General features: G+C 49.4%; 1 protein-coding gene across 1 annotated transcript in view; it reads left to right on the top strand.

Annotated features, from left to right (window-relative positions):
- The first annotated feature begins 10,821 nt into the window (after window positions 1-10,821).
- TAMM41 (TAM41 mitochondrial translocator assembly and maintenance homolog) overlaps window positions 10,822-22,022 on the top strand; it is a 31,330-nt gene continuing 20,129 nt past the window's right edge. Inside the window, exons 1-4 of the mRNA XM_075574944.1 lie at window positions 10,822-11,086; window positions 14,687-14,869; window positions 15,441-15,533; window positions 18,765-18,915. Of these exons, the coding sequence (XP_075431059.1) occupies window positions 10,949-11,086; window positions 14,687-14,869; window positions 15,441-15,533; window positions 18,765-18,915 (565 nt within the window). The 5' untranslated portion in view covers window positions 10,822-10,948. The remainder of the gene's footprint in view (window positions 11,087-14,686; window positions 14,870-15,440; window positions 15,534-18,764; window positions 18,916-22,022) is intronic.

The raw sequence follows: 22,022 nt of genomic DNA, 5'->3' as shown, positions 1-22,022 counted from the left end.
GTAGTACAGGTAAAGAGCCGCAGTGCCTTTTATTTATCCCTGCTTACCATGGTCACTGACCACTCACTTCTTATACACTGGTTGGGTTTGATTTACTGTAATCCAGTGAGAGTCTGGCTGATTCCACGTCTGTCCCACCAGTTGTTAATCAACTCTATTGGGGGCACTCTATCGTAATACGGATTAACCCATTGTGGATTTAAATAATACCGGAAATCCAATACAGGACTGGTTACAATTGGGAGCATCACATCCACCTTGTTTCTATGTCACTCCTCCACTCTACCGGCAGCCACTCCTCCACTCCACCGCCGGCCACTCCTCCACTCCACCGCCAGCCACTCCTCCACTCCACCGCCAGCCACTCCTCCACTCCACCGCCAGCCACTCCTCCACTCCACCGCTGGCCACTCCTCCACTCCACCGCCGGCCACTCCTCCACTCCACAGCCGGCCACTCCTCCACTCCACCGCCGGCCACTCCTCCACTCCACCGCCGGCCACTCCTCCACTCCACGCCGGCCACTCCTCCACTCCACCGCCGGCCACTCCTCCACTCCACCGCCGGCCACTCCTCCACTCCACCGCCAGCCACTCCTCCACTCCACGCCGGCCACTCCTCCACTCCACCGCTGGCCTCTCCTCCACGGGCCTCTAGCAGGGAATCCGCAGGCAGTTCCCCCCCCCCCCCACTCCCCTCTCTCTCCCCAGGCTCATACTGTACCTTCTCTCCCCTCCTCCCGAGGCTCATACCTTCTCCTCCATCCTTCTCCAGCTCATACCTCCCCCCCATCCCCAAGCCCATACCTTCTCTCCCCCTCCACCCCCCCCCCCCCCGGCTCATACTTTCTTTCCCTTCCTCCCCAGGCTCATACATTCTCCTCCACCACCACACCAGCTCATAACTTCTCCCCCCCCCCCGGCTCATACCCCCCCCCCCCCGGCTCATACCTTCTCTACACCCCCCCCCCCCCCCGGCTCATACCTTCTGTCCCTTCCTCCCCAAGCTCATACATTCTCCCCTACCCCCACACCGGCTGATACCTTCTCTCCCTTCCTCCGCAGGCTCATACCTTCTCTCTCTTCCTCCCCAGGATCATACCTTCTCCCCTACCCCCACCCCGGCTCATACCTTCTCTACCTTCCTCCCCAGGCTCATACCTTCTCCCCTACCCCCACACCGGCTGATACCTTCTCTCCCTTCCTCCCCAGGCTCATACCTTCTCTCCCTTCCTCTGCAGGCTCATACCTTCTCTCTCTTCCTCCCCAGGCTCATACCTTCTCCCCTACCCCCACACTGGCTCATACCTTCTCTCCCTTCCTCCCCAGGCTCGTATCTTCTCCTCCCCCCACCCGGCTCATACCTTCTCCCCTACCCCCACACTGGCTGATACCTTCTCTCCCTTCCTCCCCAGGCTCATACCTTCTCTCCCTTCCTCCGCAGGCTCATACCTTCTCTCTCTTCCTCCCCAGGCTCATACCTTCTCCCCTACCCCCACCCCGGCTCATACCTTCTCTACCTTCCTCCCCAGGCTCATACCTTCTCCCCCCACACCCGGCTCATACCTTCTCCTCCCCCCCACCCGGCTCATACCTTCTCCTCCCCCCCACCCGGCTCATACCTTCTCCTCCCCCCCACCCGGCTCATACCTTCTCCTCCCCCCCACCCGGTTCATACCTTCTCCTCCCCCCCACCCGGCTCATACCTTCTCCTCCCCCCCACCCGGCTCATACCTTCTCCTCCCCCCCACCCGGCTCATACCTTCTCCTCCCCCCCACCCGGCTCATACCTTCTCTCCCTTCCTCCCCAGGCTCATACCTTCTCTCCCCACCCACCCCGGCTCATACATTCTCCCTCCCTCCGGCTCATACCTGTAAAGCGCTATGTACCTGAGTGCTGCTATATAAATAAAGATATACATACATGGATTCATACAAGTCTATTAGTAATTTAAGTAACCTGACGTTATTTGCCCCAATGTAATGGATCGCATTGCACCTGGGTTATTTGCCCCCATGTAATGGATCGCATTGCACCTGGGTTATTTGCCCCCATGTAATGGATCGCATTGCACCTGGGTTATTTGCCCCCATTTAATGGATCGCATTGCACCTGGGTTATTTGCCCCCATGTAATGGATCGCATTGCACCTGGGTTATTTGCCCCCATGTAATGGATCGCATTGCACCTGGGTTATTTGCCCCCATGTAATGGATCGCATTGCACCTGGGTTATTTGCCCCCATATAATGGATCGCATTGCACCTGGGTTATTTGCCCCCATGTAATGGATCGCATTGCACCTGGGTTATTTGCCCCCATGTAACGGATCGCATTGCACCTGGGTTATTTGCCCCCATGTAATGGATCGCATTGCACCTGGGTTATTTGCCCCCATATAATGGATCGCATTGCACCTGGGTTATTTGCCCCCATGTAATGGATCGCATGGCACCTGGGTTATTTGCCCCCATATAATGGATCGCATTGCACCTGGGTTATTTGCCCCCATGTAATGGATCGCATTGCACCTGGGTTATTTGCCCCTATATAATGGATCGCATTGCACCTGGGTTATTTGCCCCCATGTAATGGATCGCATTGCACCTGGGTTATTTGCCCCCATGTAATGGATCGCATTGCACCTGGGTTATTTGCCCCCATGTAATGGATCGCATTGCACCTGGGTTATTTGCCCCCATTTAATGGATCGCATTGCACCTGGGTTATTTGCCCCCATGTAATGGATCGCATTGCACCTGGGTTATTTGCCCCCATGTAATGGATCGCATTGCACCTGGGTTATTTGCCCCCATGTAATGGATCGCATTGCACCTGGGTTATTTGCCCCCATATAATGGATCGCATTGCACCTGGGTTATTTGCCCCCATGTAATGGATCGCATTGCACCTGGGTTATTTGCCCCCATGTAACGGATCGCATTGCACCTGGGTTATTTGCCCCCATGTAATGGATCGCATTGCACCTGGGTTATTTGCCCCCATATAATGGATCGCATTGCACCTGGGTTATTTGCCCCCATGTAATGGATCGCATGGCACCTGGGTTATTTGCCCCCATATAATGGATCGCATTGCACCTGGGTTATTTGCCCCCATGTAATGGATCGCATTGCACCTGGGTTATTTGCCCCTATATAATGGATCGCATTGCACCTGGGTTATTTGCCCCCATGTAATGGATCGCATTGCACCTGGGTTATTTGCCCCCATGTAATGGATCGCATTGCACCTGGGTTATTTGCCCCCATGTAATGGATCGCATTGCACCTGGGTTATTTGCCCCCATGTAATGGATCGCATTGCACCTGGGTTATTTGCCCCCATATAATGGATCGCATTGCACCTGGGTTATTTGCCCCCATATAATGGATCGCATTGCACCTGGGTTATTTGCCCCCATGTAATGGATCGCATTGCACCCGGGTTATTTGCCCCAATGTAACGGATCGCATTGCACCTGGGTTATTTGCCCCCATATAATGGATCGCATTGCACCTGGGTTATTTGCCCCCATATAATGGATCGCATTGCACCTGGGTTATTTGCCCCCATATAATGGATCGCATTGCACCTGGGTTATTTGCCCCTATGTAATGGATCGCATTGCACCTGGGTTATTTGCCCCCATGTAATGGATCGCATTGCACCTGGGTTATTTGCCCCCATGTAATGGATCGCATTGCACCTGGGTTATTTGCCCCCATGTAATGGATCGCATTGCACCTGGGTTATTTGCCCCCATGTAACGGATCGCATTGCACCTGGGTTATTTGCCCCCATATAATGGATCGCATGGCACCTGGGTTATTTGCCCCCATATAATGGATCGCATTGCACCTGGGTTATTTGCCCCCATGTAACGGATCGCATTGCACCTGGGTTATTTGCCCCCATATAATGGATCGCATTGCACCTGGGTTATTTGCCTCCATATAATGGATCGCATTGCACCTGGGTTATTTGCCCCTATGTAATGGATCGCATTGCACCTGGGTTATTTGCCCCCATGTAATGGATCGCATTGCACCTGGGTTATTTGCCCCCATGTAATGGATCGCATTGCACCTGGGTTATTTGCCCCCATGTAATGGATCGCATTGCACCTGGGTTATTTGCCCCCATGTAACGGATCGCATTGCACCTGGGTTATTTGCCCCCATATAATGGATCGCATTGCACCTGGGTTATTTGCCCCCATATAATGGATCGCATGGCACCTGGGTTATTTGCCCCCATATAATGGATCGCATTGCACCTGGGTTATTTGCCCCCATATAATGGATCGCATTGCACCTGGGTTATTTGCCCCCATATAATGGATCGCATTGCACCTGGGTTATTTGCCCCCATGTAATGGATCGCATTGCACCTGGGTTATTTGCCCCCATATAATGGATCGCATTGCACCTGGGTTATTTGCCCCTATATAGTGGATCGCATTGCACCTGGGTTATTTGCCCCCATATAATGGATCGCATGGCACCTGGGTTATTTGCCCCCATATAATGGAGTGCATGGCACCTGGGTTATTTGCCCCCATGTAATGGATCGCATTGCACCTGGGTTATTTGCCCCCATATAATGGATCGCATTGCACCTGGGTTATTTGCCCCCATGTAACGGATCGCATTGCACCTGGGTTATTTGCCCCCATGTAACGGATCGCATTGCACCTGGGCCTCAGGGGCTGATACTATAAGATCCAAAGCGGCTGATAAACTTTCATTGACTTGAATCAGGACTTATTAAATAGCCCCAGAGTGGGCCCCTGTCAGTGATGGGACATGTTTGCAGGGGGAGCTGCTCCTTTAACCTACAGTACATCATATTTCACAGAGCAGAACACGCTTGGGCGACCAGTGTGAGATGTGAATACACAAGTGTTTTCTGATCACTATTTTATACAGTGGTCGTGGCTCCCTCTAGAGGTAAATCTGAAATCTAGATATACTGAACGCATTTTTTTGCAGCTTTAGGCCTCGTTCAGGGTGCAGGCTTCGGAGGGAGGGCATGCTGTCGTGCGAGCTGCCGTGGGACACAAAGTATTCACATTGAACACTGGTTGTCAGGGTAGCAGCTGCCCTGTCTCCGAAGCCCGGAGTTGGCGCTGGCTACAGTTTCAATAAACGAAAAAATCGTTTTTTGAAGCTGCAGCAGCGTCACTGGGACCTCGGCAGCCAATGAAATCATTCTTGAGAATGATTTCATGACTGCAACTTGGATTCCTAACCTCAGGTCTGTAGCCTCGCCCCCTCCCCGCCTCCTCCTCAACTCCTGAAACAGTCTGCTGGGGAGGATGAACACACATCGCCCAGCAGACTGCCGCCCTCCCTCCCGAACGCCCTCCCTCCAACTCCTGTCTCTGGCACCCTGAACGAGGCCTTAAAGGGACCGTTCTCCTGCAGGCCTTTTATTTTTTATTGGCAAACAAATGTATAGTTCCCCCACTGGCGGCGCTACCATAAAGGCAATGTAAGCAGCTGTGTAGGGGCCCCATTTCTCCCTCCCCATTCCTGCTCTGATCACTGCCCATGAACTGTTTCCTGACCGAGAATGCAAACCGGCAGTTTGATTTGCCGGCGGCACGTCTCGGGACTCTCGATGCTTCCCTACGGACTTGGTGTGCTGCTGTGACCGCGTCGCGGGCTCAACACGCCGCCGCTGACCCTTTCCTTTAAGCCGTCTCTGACTGAGGCAGAGGGAGCATTGACTTGTGGTGGTTCCCTTTGTGGCGTGTGCCCCAGTGCTGTGGGGATTACTAAATGACCCATTTTAATTACAAGGCACCCTCTTTCATTTTCATATTTATCAGAACACCCCATTTAAAGCCCCTCGGGCTTTCTTCTATATCTGCACCAGCAGCTATTTGTGGCTGAAAGTCCCCAGTGAAGTCTATGGGGCTGAAAACATTCCAAACGGCTAGTTCAGCATATATAGAATAAGGCCCTTCCCCCAGCAATGTTACCCAGTGTCATTTTTATATTAGATACAAACATCTTTGAGTAAATCTGTGTTTTCAAAGTGTGCTCCTCTTTTATTAGAGGACCAGAGTTTTAATTACAAGGCACCTTTTTCATGTTCCTCTTGGTCCTCATAACGCCTCTTTAAAAACCCTAAGCCCAGATGCACAACGCTCTCTTAGCCAAAATGAACGTTACGTTTATCTTAACGCCTGTGCCCTGGAGAGAATAACCTTGTGATAACCTCGAGTTAACCAATGAAATAACGTATCGATACATTTCTACGGACGCTAGGGTAATGCATTAGCAAATAGGATGCTAAAGACCCGTTAGCCTAACATCGCTAAACTCCGCTAAGGTTAGCACAGGCAAATACCATTACGATAAATAAGTCACACCTAAACTTCACATTAACCGCAGCCAAACCATGATTATCTTAACATTATTTCAGTGAGTAGGCTACACTGACAAAGGGATGTAAAAAGTAGTAGCCTAATATATTATTTTGGTACTTAGCACTTTCCACTGAAATAGTTATACGTGTCAGAAACACATCAAGAGGGGCGTCTGATAAAGTATAATTTCGCTTATGTAATAACTGTATAATGTATTTATTTGCTTAAAGTTAATGTAGGATATGTTTCTAACAGTTATCATGATATCTTATATATTGTGTACTAACTAAATGATGTGAGTACAATTATATTACAACTCTTCATTGAAATAATTAGAAAGATGAAAATATTTAACGTAACATTTATTAATACACACAGGTAAACACTGTGGCTGAGAAATAAAGTGATCAAACAAAATGTAACATAAACAATGTCAATTGACAATGACCCCAAAACCAAAACACATTCTCTTCCTCTCTTTTCCAGCAGAAGGGACAGGCTGACCAGTCCCCCTTGTATGTGGAGTCCCATGCCTACCGGCCACTTGTTGCCCAGTTGGACAAGGGGAAATAGCAGGAGTAGGAACAATGGGACTGATCATCAAAACCACACCAAAACCCCCGAGATAGCCAATGAGTCACTTAATGCAGCAGGAGTGGACACAATCGATGCTGGTCGAATGTTCTTAGCTGCTTGCTGCACTGCCCAGGTGAGTCCATCAACAGCAATATTCAGCAGGGCTAAACTGGTTGTCACATTTGGTGTGTGTCAGTTGGGTCATGGTGCAGAAATGCTGGTTGCAATTCTGCGAAAGATTAGTAAGATCACTATGTAGCTTACTGTAGGCAGAACTCTACATGCACATCAACTGGCACTGCAGGATGGCCTGGCCATAGTGCTCATGTGAACCATCTACAGGAGCTGAAGGACTTGGTGGTGCAGCAGGTGAGGGAGTTGGTGGTGCAGCAGATGAGGGAGTTGGTGCAACAGGTGAGGAAGTTGGTGGTGAAGCAGGTGGCAGAGCTGGTGGTGCAGCAGGTGACGGAGTTGGTGGTGCAGCAGGTGACGGAGTTGGTGGTGCAGTAGGTGACGGAGTTGGTGGTGCAGCAGGTGAGGAAGTTGGTGGTGCAGCAGGTGAGGAAGTTGGTGGTGCAGCAGGTGACGGAGCTGGTGGTGCAGCAGGTGAGGGAGCTGGTGGTGCAGCAGGTGAGGGAGTTGGTGGTGCAGCAGGTGAGGGAGTTGGTGGTGCAGCAGGTGAGGGAGTTGGTGGTGCAGCAGGTGAGGGAGTTGGTGGTGCAGCAGGTGAGGGAGTTGGTGGTGCAGCAGGTGAGGGAGTTGGTGGTGCAGCAGGTGGGAGTTGGTGCAGCAGGTGATGGAGTTGTGGTGCAGCAGGTGATGGAGTTGGTGGTGCAGCAGGTGACGGAGTTGGTGGTGCAGCAGGTGACGGAGTTGGTGGTGCAGCAGGTGACGGAGTTGGTGGTGCAGCAGGTGACGGAGTTGGTGGTGCAGCAGGTGACGGAGTTGGTGGTGCAGCAGGTGACGGAGTTGGTGGTGCAGCAGGTGAGGAAGTTGGTGGTGCAGCAGGTGACGGAGCTGGTGGTGCAGCAGGTGAGGGAGTTGGTGGTGCAGCAGGTGAGGGAGTTGGTGGTGCAGCAGGTGAGGGAGTTGGTGGTGCAGCAGGTGAGGGAGTTGGTGGTGCAGCAGGTGAGGGAGTTGGTGGTGCAGTAGGTGACGGAGTTGGTGGTGCAGCAGGTGACGGAGTTGGTGGTGCAGCAGGTGAGGAAGTTGGTGGTGCAGCAGGTGACGGAGGTGGTGGTGCAGCAGGTGAGGGAGTTGGTAGTGCAGCAGGTGAGGGAGTTGGTGGTGCAGCAGATGAGGGAGTTGGTGGTGCAGCAGGTGAGGGAGTTGGTGGTGCAGCAGGTGAGGGAGTTGGTGGTGCAGCAGGTGAGGGAGTTGGTGGTGCAGCAGGTGAGGGAGTTGGTGGTGCAGCAGGTGAGGGAGTTGGTGGTGCAGCAGGTGAGGGAGTTGGTGGTGCAGCAGGTGGGAGTTGGTGCAGCAGGTGATGGAGTTGTGGTGCAGCAGGTGAGGGAGTTGGTGGTGCAGCAGGTGAGGGAGTTGGTGGTGCAGCAGGTGGGAGTTGGTGCAGCAGGTGATGGAGTTGTGGTGCAGCAGGTGACGGAGTTGGTGGTGCAGCAGGTGACGGAGTTGGTGGTGCAGCAGGTGACGGAGTTGGTGGTGCAGCAGGTGACGGAGTTGGTGGTGCAGCAGGTGACGGAGTTGGTGGTGCAGCAGGTGACGGAGTTGGTGGTGCAGCAGGTGACGGAGTTGGTGGTGCAGCAGGTGAGGGAGTTGGTGGTGCAGCAGGGGAGGGAGTTGGTGGTGCAGCAGGTGAGGGAGTTGGTGGTGCAGCAGGTGAGGGAGTTGGTGGTGCAGCAGGTGGGAGTTGGTGCAGCAGGTGATGGAGTTGTGGTGCAGCAGGTGATGGAGTTGGTGGTGCAGCAGGTGACGGAGTTGGTGGTGCAGCAGGTGACGGAGTTGGTGGTGCAGCAGGTGACGGAGTTGGTGGTGCAGCAGGTGACGGAGTTGGTGGTGCAGCAGGTGACGGAGTTGGTGGTGCAGCAGGTGAGGGAGTTGGTGGTGCAGCAGGGGAGGGAGTTGGTGGTGCAGCAGGTGACGGAGTTGGTGGTGTAGATCAGCGGTGCGCAAACTGGGGGGTGGGCCCCCGGGGGGGGGCTGGGTTTACAGAGGCCCCGCGCGCTTCCCGAAGGCACTTAAATTAAGTGCCGGGGAAGTGGTGAAGACCTCTGTAAACCTAACTTACCGTGGTTCAGCCGGCTTCTGGAGACGTGTTGCCATGGCAACAAGGCATCAAATGACGCCACGGGGTCTTGTAACGTCACATTGCTATGGCAACGTGACGTTATGATGCCCAGATGCCGGGAACCATGGTAAGGAGGAGGGAGGGGGCGCACGGAGAGCAGGACAGCCGGCAGGGGAAAAAGATTGTGCTCCCCTGGTGTAGATGACAGAGCTGGAGCTATATACTCCTTCTCTGGAACCTCTTTCAGGGTTAGGGTATGTTTCCTCCTGTTCAACAGGAAGTTCCTGCAAGGAGTTTCCAGCTTTATAGTTTTAAACTCAGGGAAAATATCGCCTGTTACCTGTCACATTAATTGCCCCAATTTAACAGAGTTCAGTGCATCTGGGCCCTATTCAATATCTGCTAAAGCGGCCTTTTTCCAACATAAATCTCTATTGAAGTCTATGGGATTTTCACCAGAAAATGTCCCAAAAAGCCACTTCGGCATACAGTTTACACAATAAGGCCCTGAATCCCACAATGTTATCCTATAATAATCCTAAATTAAAGGGGGATAGGGGCTGAATTCCCTTTTAAGTAGGATCTATAAATATTTACAGATGGTTTCCAGTGTATGCTAAAGCCGTCATGTCTTCAACCAGAAAATGCAGCTTGCAGAATTCTTCTATGTATTTTATTGTCATTATACACTTAGCTAAAAAACTATCTCAACCACCTCTTTTTATCAGATCCTCTTCTCATATCTCTAAGAACCCTTTATCTCCTTCCTCAACACTTACATGTATTTTGCAGTTGGTAACACTAGTAGTCCAGAACGATCTTTAATTTGTTTTAGTACAATGTATCTTATTATAAAAAAATATTTTTCATGTAATGTATCAAAAAAATGTTAGCTTAGTTTATTTTAATGAAATAAATATATTTGTGTGTTGTGTTATTTCAGTTTTGTGTTTAGTAAATGTTCTGTGGTAATTGCTACGGGTCCTCCCAAATGTTTTCATCAACGACCCCCAGAACCCCACTTTCTATTTGTAGAAATGTAGCTTTCATTTAGGAAGCCCCTCTCCTTTTCTACGTTCTCAGCATACATATCGTAGAAATACAGGACTGATACTTTTGTTTTAACCCACTTCCACCACTGCGGTAAATAAGTGTTCGTGTAGTTCTCACTGCCCTTGAGCAGAGTCATCCCCAGGTCCTTGTGCAAGCTTTCCTGAGAAGGTCGGGAAATTAACCTTCTCTCTCTGTGCCTCAAGGAATACAATTAGATTGTAAGCTCTTCAGGGCAGGGTCATGTGCCTGAAACATTCTGCGTACACAGCAGGGCTTTATAGGAGAAACAGATTAGTAATAGCATCATTCATAGCATTATTAATTGCTCACACCAACATTAATTTTTTACACATGAGTTCTTTCCAGTGAGTGTAATGGGATCCCCCTGTTAGGTGTGAGGTGTTACACACAGCACTCATCCCACAGAATGACAAACAGAATACCGGAAGTAACCCAGCACTTCCAATGCAGGGACACGAGGTCAGGCTGACCAATCACAAAACAGCCAGCAGAAGAGCCAATGAGAAGCTGCTGTTCGAGCGGCCAATAAGACGAGGCTTTGGATTTGTGTTCCCGGAAGTGATGCGCACATGTGCCCGTGGGCTGGGAGCTGGGCAGGTTGTCCTGTGTGTGTGTTGCTGCAGCTGATGCTGTGTGTGTGTTGCTGCAGCTGATGCTGTGTGTGTGTGGGCAGCCATGGCTGTGCCAACTATACACAGCACGGGCTTCCACTTCAGGAGGATCCTCTCCCATTTCCCCCAGGATGTCACCTTGGCCTTTGCTTATGGATCAGGGGTGTTAAGACAATCCGGCACCCCTCCAAGTGATATCGGGGTAAGGAAGAGCATAAAGCGGCCAAGTACAACACACTGACATTTGGGGTTTTGTAGGTTTATGCTTGGGTTGGATGTCAGCCTTGTATTGACACATACTGCCTGGTTTTTGCAGCTCTGATTCTCTACAGTGTGTATGTATCAAGACTAATGTGGTTCAATTCTGGAGCAGAAGATGTGCACCACATGTATTCAAGTTTTTTTTTTAATTATTATTATTGAAATAAATAGAACTTATTTTTTTTTTTAATGATCTGGAGCAATTATTTTTTGCTCCAGAGTCGCACCACTTTTGCCTTGATACATTATTGCCCTAAAGAAACTCCATAGTGGGTTAGAAAGTATTACATCAGAACAGATTAACCCTATCACCAGAATCAGATAGTCCGAGCTGCAGCTTTGAATTTGACTGTTCTCTGCTTGTTGATGTGGCATAAGGCAGCGTTTTCTAGTAGGCGTGCGCGCCTGTCACTCCAGCATTCCCTGTACAGTGATCTGAGGCGGCGTGGCCGTGACGTCACGAGACTGGTTCACCCTCCTCGGCTGAACCGCTCACGTGATCCGGCCGTCACATGACAAAATCGACTTTTTCTGTCGGCTCAATTCTGCCGCGCAGTCACTCTTCATCGCTCGCTATGGCCACCCCTATAGAGCTGCTGCGCTTTGTTCGCGCACGTCACTCGCACTATGGACGCAGCCTTAGGGCTGTTATATACAGGATGCGGCGGTGCGTTCCTATGCGAACGCGCGTGCACGTGCCGCATGCTTTTACTGTATATAGTGCCGGGAGCTGCAGGTAATGTATATATGAGTGTGTATATGTTGTGTAAGTGTAAGTAAGATTTTTTTTTTAAATTAAAAAAAAGTTTAATAATTTATTTTTTTTACTTCTGCATTTATTTAACACACACACACACACACACACACACACACACACACACACACACACACACACACATACATTTGAGTGCAGGCAGCGGCACGAAAAGATGAATTTCTTCATGTTTGCCGCTGTCTGTCGCTCCCCTCTCCCTGCCGTGCACGGCACATCTATAGAAAAGCTGTCAGCCAACTAAAAATCCGCGCGCACGGCGTTGCGCACACCCGCCACTATAAAACGGGTCTTAGTTTGCCGGAGAGTAAAACTGTGGGGGAGAGGAGAAACCCGCAGCTTGGACTACTGCTTTAAAGGTTGCTTTATTGCTCCAGCATGCTGACTGCTTAGCATAACACTGAATTGTTTAAACTGTTGCATTACCATTTTAAAGTTACCTTACAGCCAGTAAGGTCAGGTTGTTGTCAGTCCATAACATTAGAATCAACATTTGAAATGACTGCTAAATTCAATAGGTTGGTGGGTTGGGCAGCTTGGTTGCAGTCAACTTCAGCATGAAATCCCCAGGCCGGCAGGCATCCTGCATGCAACCTTTACCAAGTGGAAGGAACGTCTGTCACTGTCACCTGCAACCCTAAACGGGTACCGCACCACGTGACCTCCCGAGCTGCCACGTGTGCTGTTGATTTAGCACAAATGGGTGGAGAAGTTATCTCCCCACAGCCGTCACCGGGAAGAGTGACGTGCAAAGGTGCCCACCATGCCAACAACTTGCGGTGCTGTGACAGAGCCAAACCACCGTAAATATGGTGGTCCACTCGAAATGGCCTGAGTTATGTTCTAATGACTCAATTACAGTTCCATGTACAGATGTAGCATGACTGTGTCTGCTACTGCCACCGACCACGGCACCAAAGGGATAACGCTCCGGGTGTCCCATCCAGAAGCATGAGCCCCCACGGTTCCATCACGGCCCGCTCTGTCCCCAGCACAGCAGACTTCTGCTTGTTTGTGCACACCGCTGGGGACAGGAAGTCTGTCTACAGCTGTAAATGTTTTATAAAAACCCCATCATCCTACACTTCAGCTTTTTCATTGGTCACTAATAGGACTGGAAGCGCAATAAAGAATATTTTATGCAAGTAGGTTTGGATTTGTTGAGATGATCGCGGGGTTCTGATACGTTACGTGTAACCCACAGTACATTACCAGCTACACCTGTTATATTTATATACCGTTCTATAGACCTTCTTTTATTTTTCTTTTGGCCGCCCATCTCTGGGCCCCAGGTTTGTGAGCCACTCACATGGAAATCGCAGTTCACATCTTAATTCAACCCAGCGGGAAATACAGTACCATGTCTCTCCGCGATCATCCGTTCTGCAGCAATCATGCGACTAGGAGCCATTTTTATTTCCCACAGGGCTGGAAAAATACATGCAAACTGTGCTGCTTTACCTTACATGAAAATAACAAGAAAAACAGGTATGCCCTGTTTTGTTCCCAAAACATCAGCTAACCGATTTTATATATATATATATATATATATATATATATATATATATATATATATATTCATTGTAACATCGCCGGAAGAAGAGATCAGTGTATCTCGAAAGCTCGCACAAATAAAAGCATTTCGTTAGCCACAGAACGGTATCATCTATTTATTTTTTGATTATTGAAGCTCGGCTAACACGGTACTGATACCTCTACATGTGTGTATGTATGTGTGTATATATATATATATATATATATATATATATATATATATATATATATATATATATATATAACTGTATGCTCATCTGCATGCCTTAGGCAGGTCTGCAACCCCGCTTTTCCCCATTATCACCCAGCATACAGCACTTCCACTGCAGCAAGGGATTCTGGGAAATGACATGCAAATGAGCACACAGTGTCACTTTTTGCCTCAATAACCATTTTTAACATGGTTCCCTATGTTATATTTGCATATTTGCTTTCCTGTGGAGGGTTTTTGTCACTTTTTTTACTCACCATAACTTAACTCAGTATTATGGTTTAACCTATCCCATAGCCTCTCTTGCATTCCCAGTAAAATCAACCCCACACTGATGAGACCCATCAAGGTCGAAACGGCTGTCTGTGGGTGGTTTTCTGGGTATGCACCTTAACCCTGGCTGTGCTCAAAGCTGTGACCATGCAGCAAGCTTAAGCCTATAGGGAACCATGTTAAAAATGGTTATTGAGGCAAAAAGTGACACTGTGTGCTCATTTGCATGTCATTTCCCAGAATCCCTTGCTGCAGTGGAAGTGCTGTATGCTGGGTGATGATGGGGAAAGGCGGGGTTGCAGACCTGCCTAAGACATGCAGATGAGCATACAGTTGTATTTGCATATTTGCTTTCCTGTGGAGGGTTTTTGTCACTTTTTTTACTCACCATAACTTAACTCAGTATCATGGTTTATATATATATAATATTAATTATTATTATTATTATTGCTTTCCATCAACGTAATAGTAATGTGAAATAATTAAATAATTGTTGTTGCAGGAAAGTGCATTTTGTTAGCTTTTGTTTTAGGAAGTGGAAGAAATAAAACACAGAAAGTAAAATCTATAGCCAATGCGATGCTAATATTGTGTAAATGAGTTAAATGAAACTGTGTATATTATGCATTGGATTCTGCCAATGTTATCCCTCCTGTCCAGTAGCCAGTTAGAACATTATAATTCTGTGAATGGTTTTGATCACTTGCACAGGCTTTTGTTTTTCTCCCCAGAACAATATGCTGGACTTGGTATTTTCTGTGGATGACCCGGTTACTTGGCATACAATGAATATCATGCAGAACCGAAGCCATTACTCTTTCATGAAATACTTGGGACCTAAGAAAATCACTCAGTTACAGAAAAACTATGGTGCAGGAGTGTATTATAATACCCTGGTGCCCTGCGATGGGAAGGTAAGTGGGTGCAAGGTTTGTTCCCTTGTTCAGAGAACTGTGATTTCCCCCAAAAATCTACCACATAAATTTTGGGTCTAGAGAAGCTCATTGGTAATGTCTGTGTTACCCCCTATGTGTGTCAAGCACTTAAATTAGACTGTAAGCTCTTTGGAACAGTGACTTAATTCTCTGTACAGCGCTGCATACCTTGTCAGTGGTATTTAATTAATATATAAAGACAAACTGCTTAATGTCTTGTATTTGACACAGCAGAAAAGTCACTTCTGCCTTCATACGTGTCAGACATACAGATATAGCCAGACTCTGTGTCCGGCGCCGCACTCTGTCACTGAGATCACGCTGGCGTCATCCATGCTTCCTAATGGGCTCCTCCCACCGCGTTAATCCCCCGGAGGTGAACCCGTTGGCATTGCTACGTCTGTATACAGTCTTTAGCTGCATTTAATGTGCTGCAACTTCTTCTACACATGGGATTTTACGCTTTATTCCTGTTGGGTACAATAACCCGTCTCTTCCCTGATAGTATCCAGCCCACGTGCGTGTGTGACGTGTACTCTCCGCTTTGCAGATGATTAAGTACGGCATTGTAAGCACTGATACCCTGATTGAAGACTTGCTTCACTGGAAGACGTTGTACATTGCCGGCCGTTTGCATAAACCGGTAAATATACATCCTTTTATATTTCCATCTCCAGGCTGGTAATAGAGTGTAAGTTCTCAGGAACAGGGCCTGATTACCTTCTGTATCTGTCTGCGTGTCTGTGCTTATCTGTATGTCATTGTGTTTGTGTAATATACATCACTCTGTACCCCATTGTACCACGCTGCGGAATAAGTTGTATTGTATGAATAACAGTGGAACTACAAGAGTATCTCGCATATATCATTGTATCCCCTAGAGGGCAGCAGTTCTTACTCTGCTCACTTCGGCAGAAGAAATAACAATCAATGGCATTTCTACCCGTCTCATCTTCCCATTTGTCACTGTAAAACCTCACATCTGACGAGTGAATTGATTGGATGTCTGAAGACTTATGTAATATGTCTCAACTATCCCGTATCTCATGTCCCATATCTCATGTCTCATGTCCCGTATCTCATGTCCCATATCTCATGTCCCATATCTCATGTCCCATATCTCATGTCCCATGTCCCATATCTTTCTGGGATTTGTAGTAATGTTGTGTGGTGGTTTTTTTTTGTTTTTTTTAAGTCGTGACTACAAATCCCAGAATGCTTATGGGTAGCAGTTAAAAACCAGGATAGAACACGTTGGATTTGGGTGTTACTTGACGTTGTTCTCGTGTTTACAAGGCTCGAGCATGTTTACTGATAAATACAATACTGTTGTTATACTTGAATAGAAATCGCAAACGGGCTCTTTCCTGACCCTGTGAGGTCACAGGCGCACGTGTGAGAATTGGTTATTTAGGTTTTCATCCCTTCATGTTGAAAAATACATATTTTAAACCAATGTGATTTATTCTGCCTATTTAAACATGAGGTATAGAGGATGACGGAGTTGGTAAGGTCTCCTATGTGTAATGAGGGCTTTGTCTGATGGTACATGGCAGGGAACTGCAGGATGGGGATGGTGCTCAGAGCCGAGGATGGTGCTCAGAGCCGGGTACATGGCAGGGAACTGCAGGATCGGGATGGTGCTCAGAGCCGGGTACATGGCAGGGAACTGCAGGATGGGGATGGTGCTCAGAGCGGGTACATGGCAGGGAACTGCAGGATGGGGATGGTGCTCAGAGCCGGGTACATGGCAGGGAACTGCAGGATGGGGATGGTGCTCAGAGTCGGGTACATGGCAGGGAACTGCAGGATCGGGGATGCTCAGAGCCGGGTACATGGCAGGGAACTGCAGGATGGTGCTCAGAGCCGGGTACATGGCAGGGAACTGCAGGATGGGGATGGTGCTCAGAGCCGGGTACATGGCAGGGAACTGCAGGATGGTGCTCAGAGCCGGGTACATGGCAGGGAACTGCAGGATGGTGCTCAGAGCCGGGTACATGGCAGGGAACTGCAGGATGGGGTGGTGCTCAGAGCCGGGTACCTTCATTTTCTTCTGCGTTATTACCACGTGTTTTACAGCGAGCGCCTTTGAAAACAATTGTAAAGGACATTATCTCCTTAATGTATGCAGTATTCTATTTCTTGTGTTCTTCCACATTGTCTACATCTGCAAGTAACTATGTAACGTAGTCACTATGTAACGTAGTCACTATGTAACGTAGTCACTATGTAACGTAGTCACTATGTAACGTAGTCACTATGGCGAGACACTTTGCACTAGACTTCCGGTTGGGACAGTGACTTGCTGCCCTGGGAAACTCAGCATTTTTGGTTGACCACTTTATGTATGCTTAGAATTGCTGAAATGTCTAGCGTTTAATTTGTCATTATGTGAGTGCTTATTTGCATGTCATTACCCAGAATGCCTGGCTGCAGTGGATTCTTTGTATGCCAAGTGATAATAGGGAAATTGTAGACCTGTTAGACATGTGAATCACTTCATATTTGGCATATTTGTTACCCAAGAAAAACATGAAATTTGACTAATCAAAAAACGTTATTGATGCCTCTGTTTAGAATATCGGCTAACGCCTGCTGCACCGTTCCACCTTCGCCCCCAAACTTGGCTATTGATGCAAGCACCTGCTAATTGTACACCATGATTGTGTACATCTCTGACTAATGTCTTTGAAGTGGGTGAATCCTATTGTCCATTCTTCTAACTTTGAGACAGTCCCTTTATCACCATGTGCCGCAGGCTCCAAAATGACATTGTAAGATCTTTGGGGTAGATTTCAAACTATTAGAAGGTTGTTTTTTTTTTAAATTCCTACATATTTTTATTGTGCCAATATCGGCGGGGAACCACACAGGTGTAAATATCAATGGAATAAAACTTATTTTTTTTTGTTTTTGACTCTCACCGGGAAATTCACGGAGCCGTGGAATAACGCGCCCAATCCGGTGTTGGCTGCCATTGATTTTGAATGGCAATTAACGCGGTATCGCGCACATGAACCCGCAGCGGACGTTTGTGCATCTCCCACTTCTTGCTGCAGCTTTTCAGCTGATGGATGATTGTGGCTTTGGCCTGGGTGAAAGTGTTGGATTCTGGGAAGCTGTGTGTAGGACGTGTCCCTGGCTGAACTTCATTAATAACAATGGCTGAGCCGCTACTTTGTATGCGAGGCATGTAATATAAAAACGTTACTTTGCGGTGTGCGGCGGCAGAACTGACAAGGAGCCTGCCGGGGGGGAAAAGCCGTCATTATATCGCTGTTAAACAGCATTAAGTATTCGCTATTACTTCTCAACCATAATCGTCACGTGTTGCTTAGAGATTTCAGGAAAGATAAGATACAGTATTCACCTTCTCTCTGCAGCTTTTACATGTCTGTGTTTATTAAAGAGGCTTTGTTTACTTTGCCAACATTTCAGTCAAACTGCCCTTTATCGGGGCCCGACCCCCAGAGACCCCCAGAGACCCCCCGGTCCCAGAGATATTTGTACCATTTATTTAGATATAGATATAGATATATACTTTATGCCACTGTGACCAAAACATACGAATGTGGTCACCAATAAAAAGTCACAACGCAATCTGCCAATGACATGGTCACTTCCTGATGACTGACGTTGCGAGGCTAACCATGGCGGCCATATTGTGTTCCCAGGCAAATATTCATTCCCAGTGGGGGGGGGAAATAAACTACTTGCAGTATATTTCGGGAAGAGGTAATGTTTTATATAAATAAAATAAAAATACTCTCTGCTTTTAGAATGCAGGGGAACATTGGGAGATGAAATTTACTCGTCCTTTTTCTCATATTTTGAGCCAGCCCGCTTACTGTTTGCATTCTTCTTGCTTTTCCAGGTAAAAATGCTAACCCAGAAGGAGAATGCCCGGCTACAAACCGCGTTAATCAGCAATCTGAAGAGTGCGTTGACGGCCGCCTTTCTCATGCTTCCAGAAAGCATCTCTGAAGAAGACCTATACCTTCAAATAGCCGGGCTCTCCTACTCGGGTAAGAACACACACACCCCCTCCCCCAACCCCCCCACACACATTTATGTCGGCGGGTTACCTTTAATTAGTAATACATGTTGTTTTCCCTGAGTTTAAAGCATATCTGCAGAGGTAATTATATGCAAATATCCCATATCCCCGCTATATAACCGGCCCGGGCCCCGTATCCCCGCTATATAACCGGCCCGGGCCCCGTATCCCCGCTATATAACCGGCCCGGGCTCCATATCCCCGCTATATAACCGGCCCGGGCTCCGTATCCCCGCTATATAACCGGCCCGGGCCCCGTATCCCCGCTATATAACCGGCCCAGGCTCCGTATCCCCGCTATATAACCGGCCCGGGCCCCGTATCCCCGCTATATAACCGGCCCGGGCCCCGTATCCCCGCTATATAACCATGGCCCGGGCTCCGTATCCCCGCTATATAACCGGCACGGGCTCCGTATCCCCGCTATATAACCATGGCCCGGGCTCCGTATCCCCGCTATATAACCGGCACGGGCTCCGTATCCCCGCTATATAACCGGCCCGGGCTCCGTATCCCCGCTATATAACCATGGCCCGGGCCCCGTATCCCCGCTATATAACCGGCCCGGGCTCCGTATCCCCCCTATATAACCGGCCCGGGCTCCGTATCCCCGCTATATAACCATGGCCCGGGCTCCGTATCCCCGCTATATAACCGGCCCGGGCCCCGTATCCCCGCTATATAACCGGCCCGGGCCCCGTATCCCCGCTATATAACCGGCCCGGGCCCCGTATCCCCGCTATATAACCGGCACGGGCTCCGTATCCCCGCTATATAACCGGCACGGGCTCCGTATCCCCGCTATATAACCGGCACGGGCTCCGTATCCCCGCTATATAACCGGCCCGGGCTCCGTATCCCCGCTATATAACCGGCACGGGCTCCGTATCCCCGCTATATAACCATGGCCCGGGCTCCGTATCCCCGCTATATAACCGGCACGGGCCCCGTATCCCCGCTATATAACCGGCACGGGCTCCGTATCCCCGCTATATAACCATGGCCCGGGCTCCGTATCCCCGCTATATAACCGGCCCGGGCTCCGTATCCCCGCTATATAACCGGCCCGGGCCCCGTATCCCCGCTATATAACCGGCACGGGCTCCGTATCCCCGCTATATAACCATGGCACAGGCTCCGTATCCCCGCTATATAACCGGCCCGGGCTCCGTATCCCCGCTATATAACCGGCCCGGGCTCCGTATCCCCGCTATATAACCGGCCCGGGCCCCGTATCCCCGCTATATAACCGGCCCGGGCTCCGTATCCCCGCTATATAACCGGCCCGGGCCCCGTATCCCCGCTATATAACCGGCCCGGGCTCCGTATCCCCGCTATATAACCGGCCCGGGCTCCGTATCCCCGCTATATAACCGGCCCGGGCTCCGTATCCCCGCTATATAACCGGCACGGGCTCCGTATCCCCGCTATATAACCGGCCCGGGCTCCGTATCCCCGCTATATAACCATGGCCCGGGCTCCGTATCCCCGCTATATAACCGGCCCGGGCCCCGTATCCCCGCTATATAACCGGCCCGGGCCCCGTATCCCCGCTATGTAACCGGCACGGGCTCCGTATCCCCGCTATATAACCGGCACGGGCTCCGTATCCCCGCTATATAACCATGGCCCGGGCTCCGTATCCCCGCTATATAACCGGCACGGGCTCCGTATCCCCGCTATATAACCGGCCCGGGCTCCGTATCCCCGCTATATAACCGGCACGGGCTCCGTATCCCCGCTATATAACCATGGCACGGGCTCCGTATCCCCGCTATATAACCGGCACGGGCTCCGTATCCCCGCTATATAACCGGCCCGGGTTCCGTATCCCCGCTATATAACCATGGCCCGGGCTCCGTATCCCCGCTATATAACCGGCCCGGGCTCCGTATCCCCGCTATATAACCGGCCCGGGCCCCGTATCCCCGCTATATAACCATGGCCCGGGCTCCGTATCCCCGCTATATAACCGGCCCGGGCTCCGTATCCCCGCTATATAACCGGCCCGGGCTCCGTATCCCCGCTATATAACCGGCCCGGGCCCCGTATCCCCGCTATATAACCGGCCCGGGCTCCATATCCCCGCTATATAACCATGGCACGGGCTCCGTATCCCCGCTATATAACCGGCCCGGGCTCCATATCCCCGCTATATAACCATGGCATGGGCTCCGTATCCCCGCTATATAACCATGGCACGGGCTCCGTATCCCCGCTATATAACCATGCCTTAGGCCTTGGGCGCTCAACTCCAGTAATCAAGCCCTCCTCCTCTTCCCCCCCCACCCCCCCAGTCAGATTTTCATATGCTAATTGAACCACCTGTGCTGAAGCTGGGATATCCTGAAAACTTGACCCGTTGGGGGGCTTGATGACTGGACTTGAGCCCCCTGTCTTAGGCCAGTGAGAAGTTTGTATTTTGGGGGCAGATTACATATTTGTTTTTGTTCCATTTAGATGTTCTGGTCACGTAACCCTCTGTTACATAGTTACATAGTAGATGAGGTTGAAAAAAGACTTCTGTCCATCAAGTTCAATCTATGCTATATTTAGACAACAGATACTTTATCCTATATCTATACTTATTGATCCAGAGGAAGGCAAACAAAAAACCCCATTTAGGGGAAAAATTAATTCCTTCCTGACTCCAAGAATTGGCAATCGGATTAATCCCTGGATCAACATCCTTCCCATGTATACTTATTTTGTATATCCCTGTATACCTTTCCCATCTAAAAAGATGTCCAACCTGTTTTTGAACAAATCTATTGTATCTGCCATCACAGTCTCTATGGGTAATGAATTCCACATTTTAACTGCCCTTACTGTAAAGAACCCTTTCCTTTGTTGCTGGTGAAATTTCCTTTCCTCCAACCTTAAGGGATGGCCCCGAGTCCTTTGTACAGCCCGTGGGATGAATAGTTCTTTTGAAAGCTCCTTGTATTGTCCCTGAATATATTTGTATATAGTTACCATATCCCCTCTTAGACGCCTCTTTTCTAATGTAAATAAATCTAATTTAGCTAGCCTCTCCTCATAAGTTAGAATGTCCATCCCCTTTATTAATTTGGT

The sequence above is a fragment of the Ascaphus truei genome, chromosome 17 (genome assembly GCF_040206685.1).
Source record: "Ascaphus truei isolate aAscTru1 chromosome 17, aAscTru1.hap1, whole genome shotgun sequence".
NCBI classification, from domain to species: domain Eukaryota; kingdom Metazoa; phylum Chordata; class Amphibia; order Anura; family Ascaphidae; genus Ascaphus; species Ascaphus truei.
The sequence above is the reverse complement of the archived record's forward strand: the minus strand, read 5'-3'. Positions and strand labels throughout refer to the sequence as shown.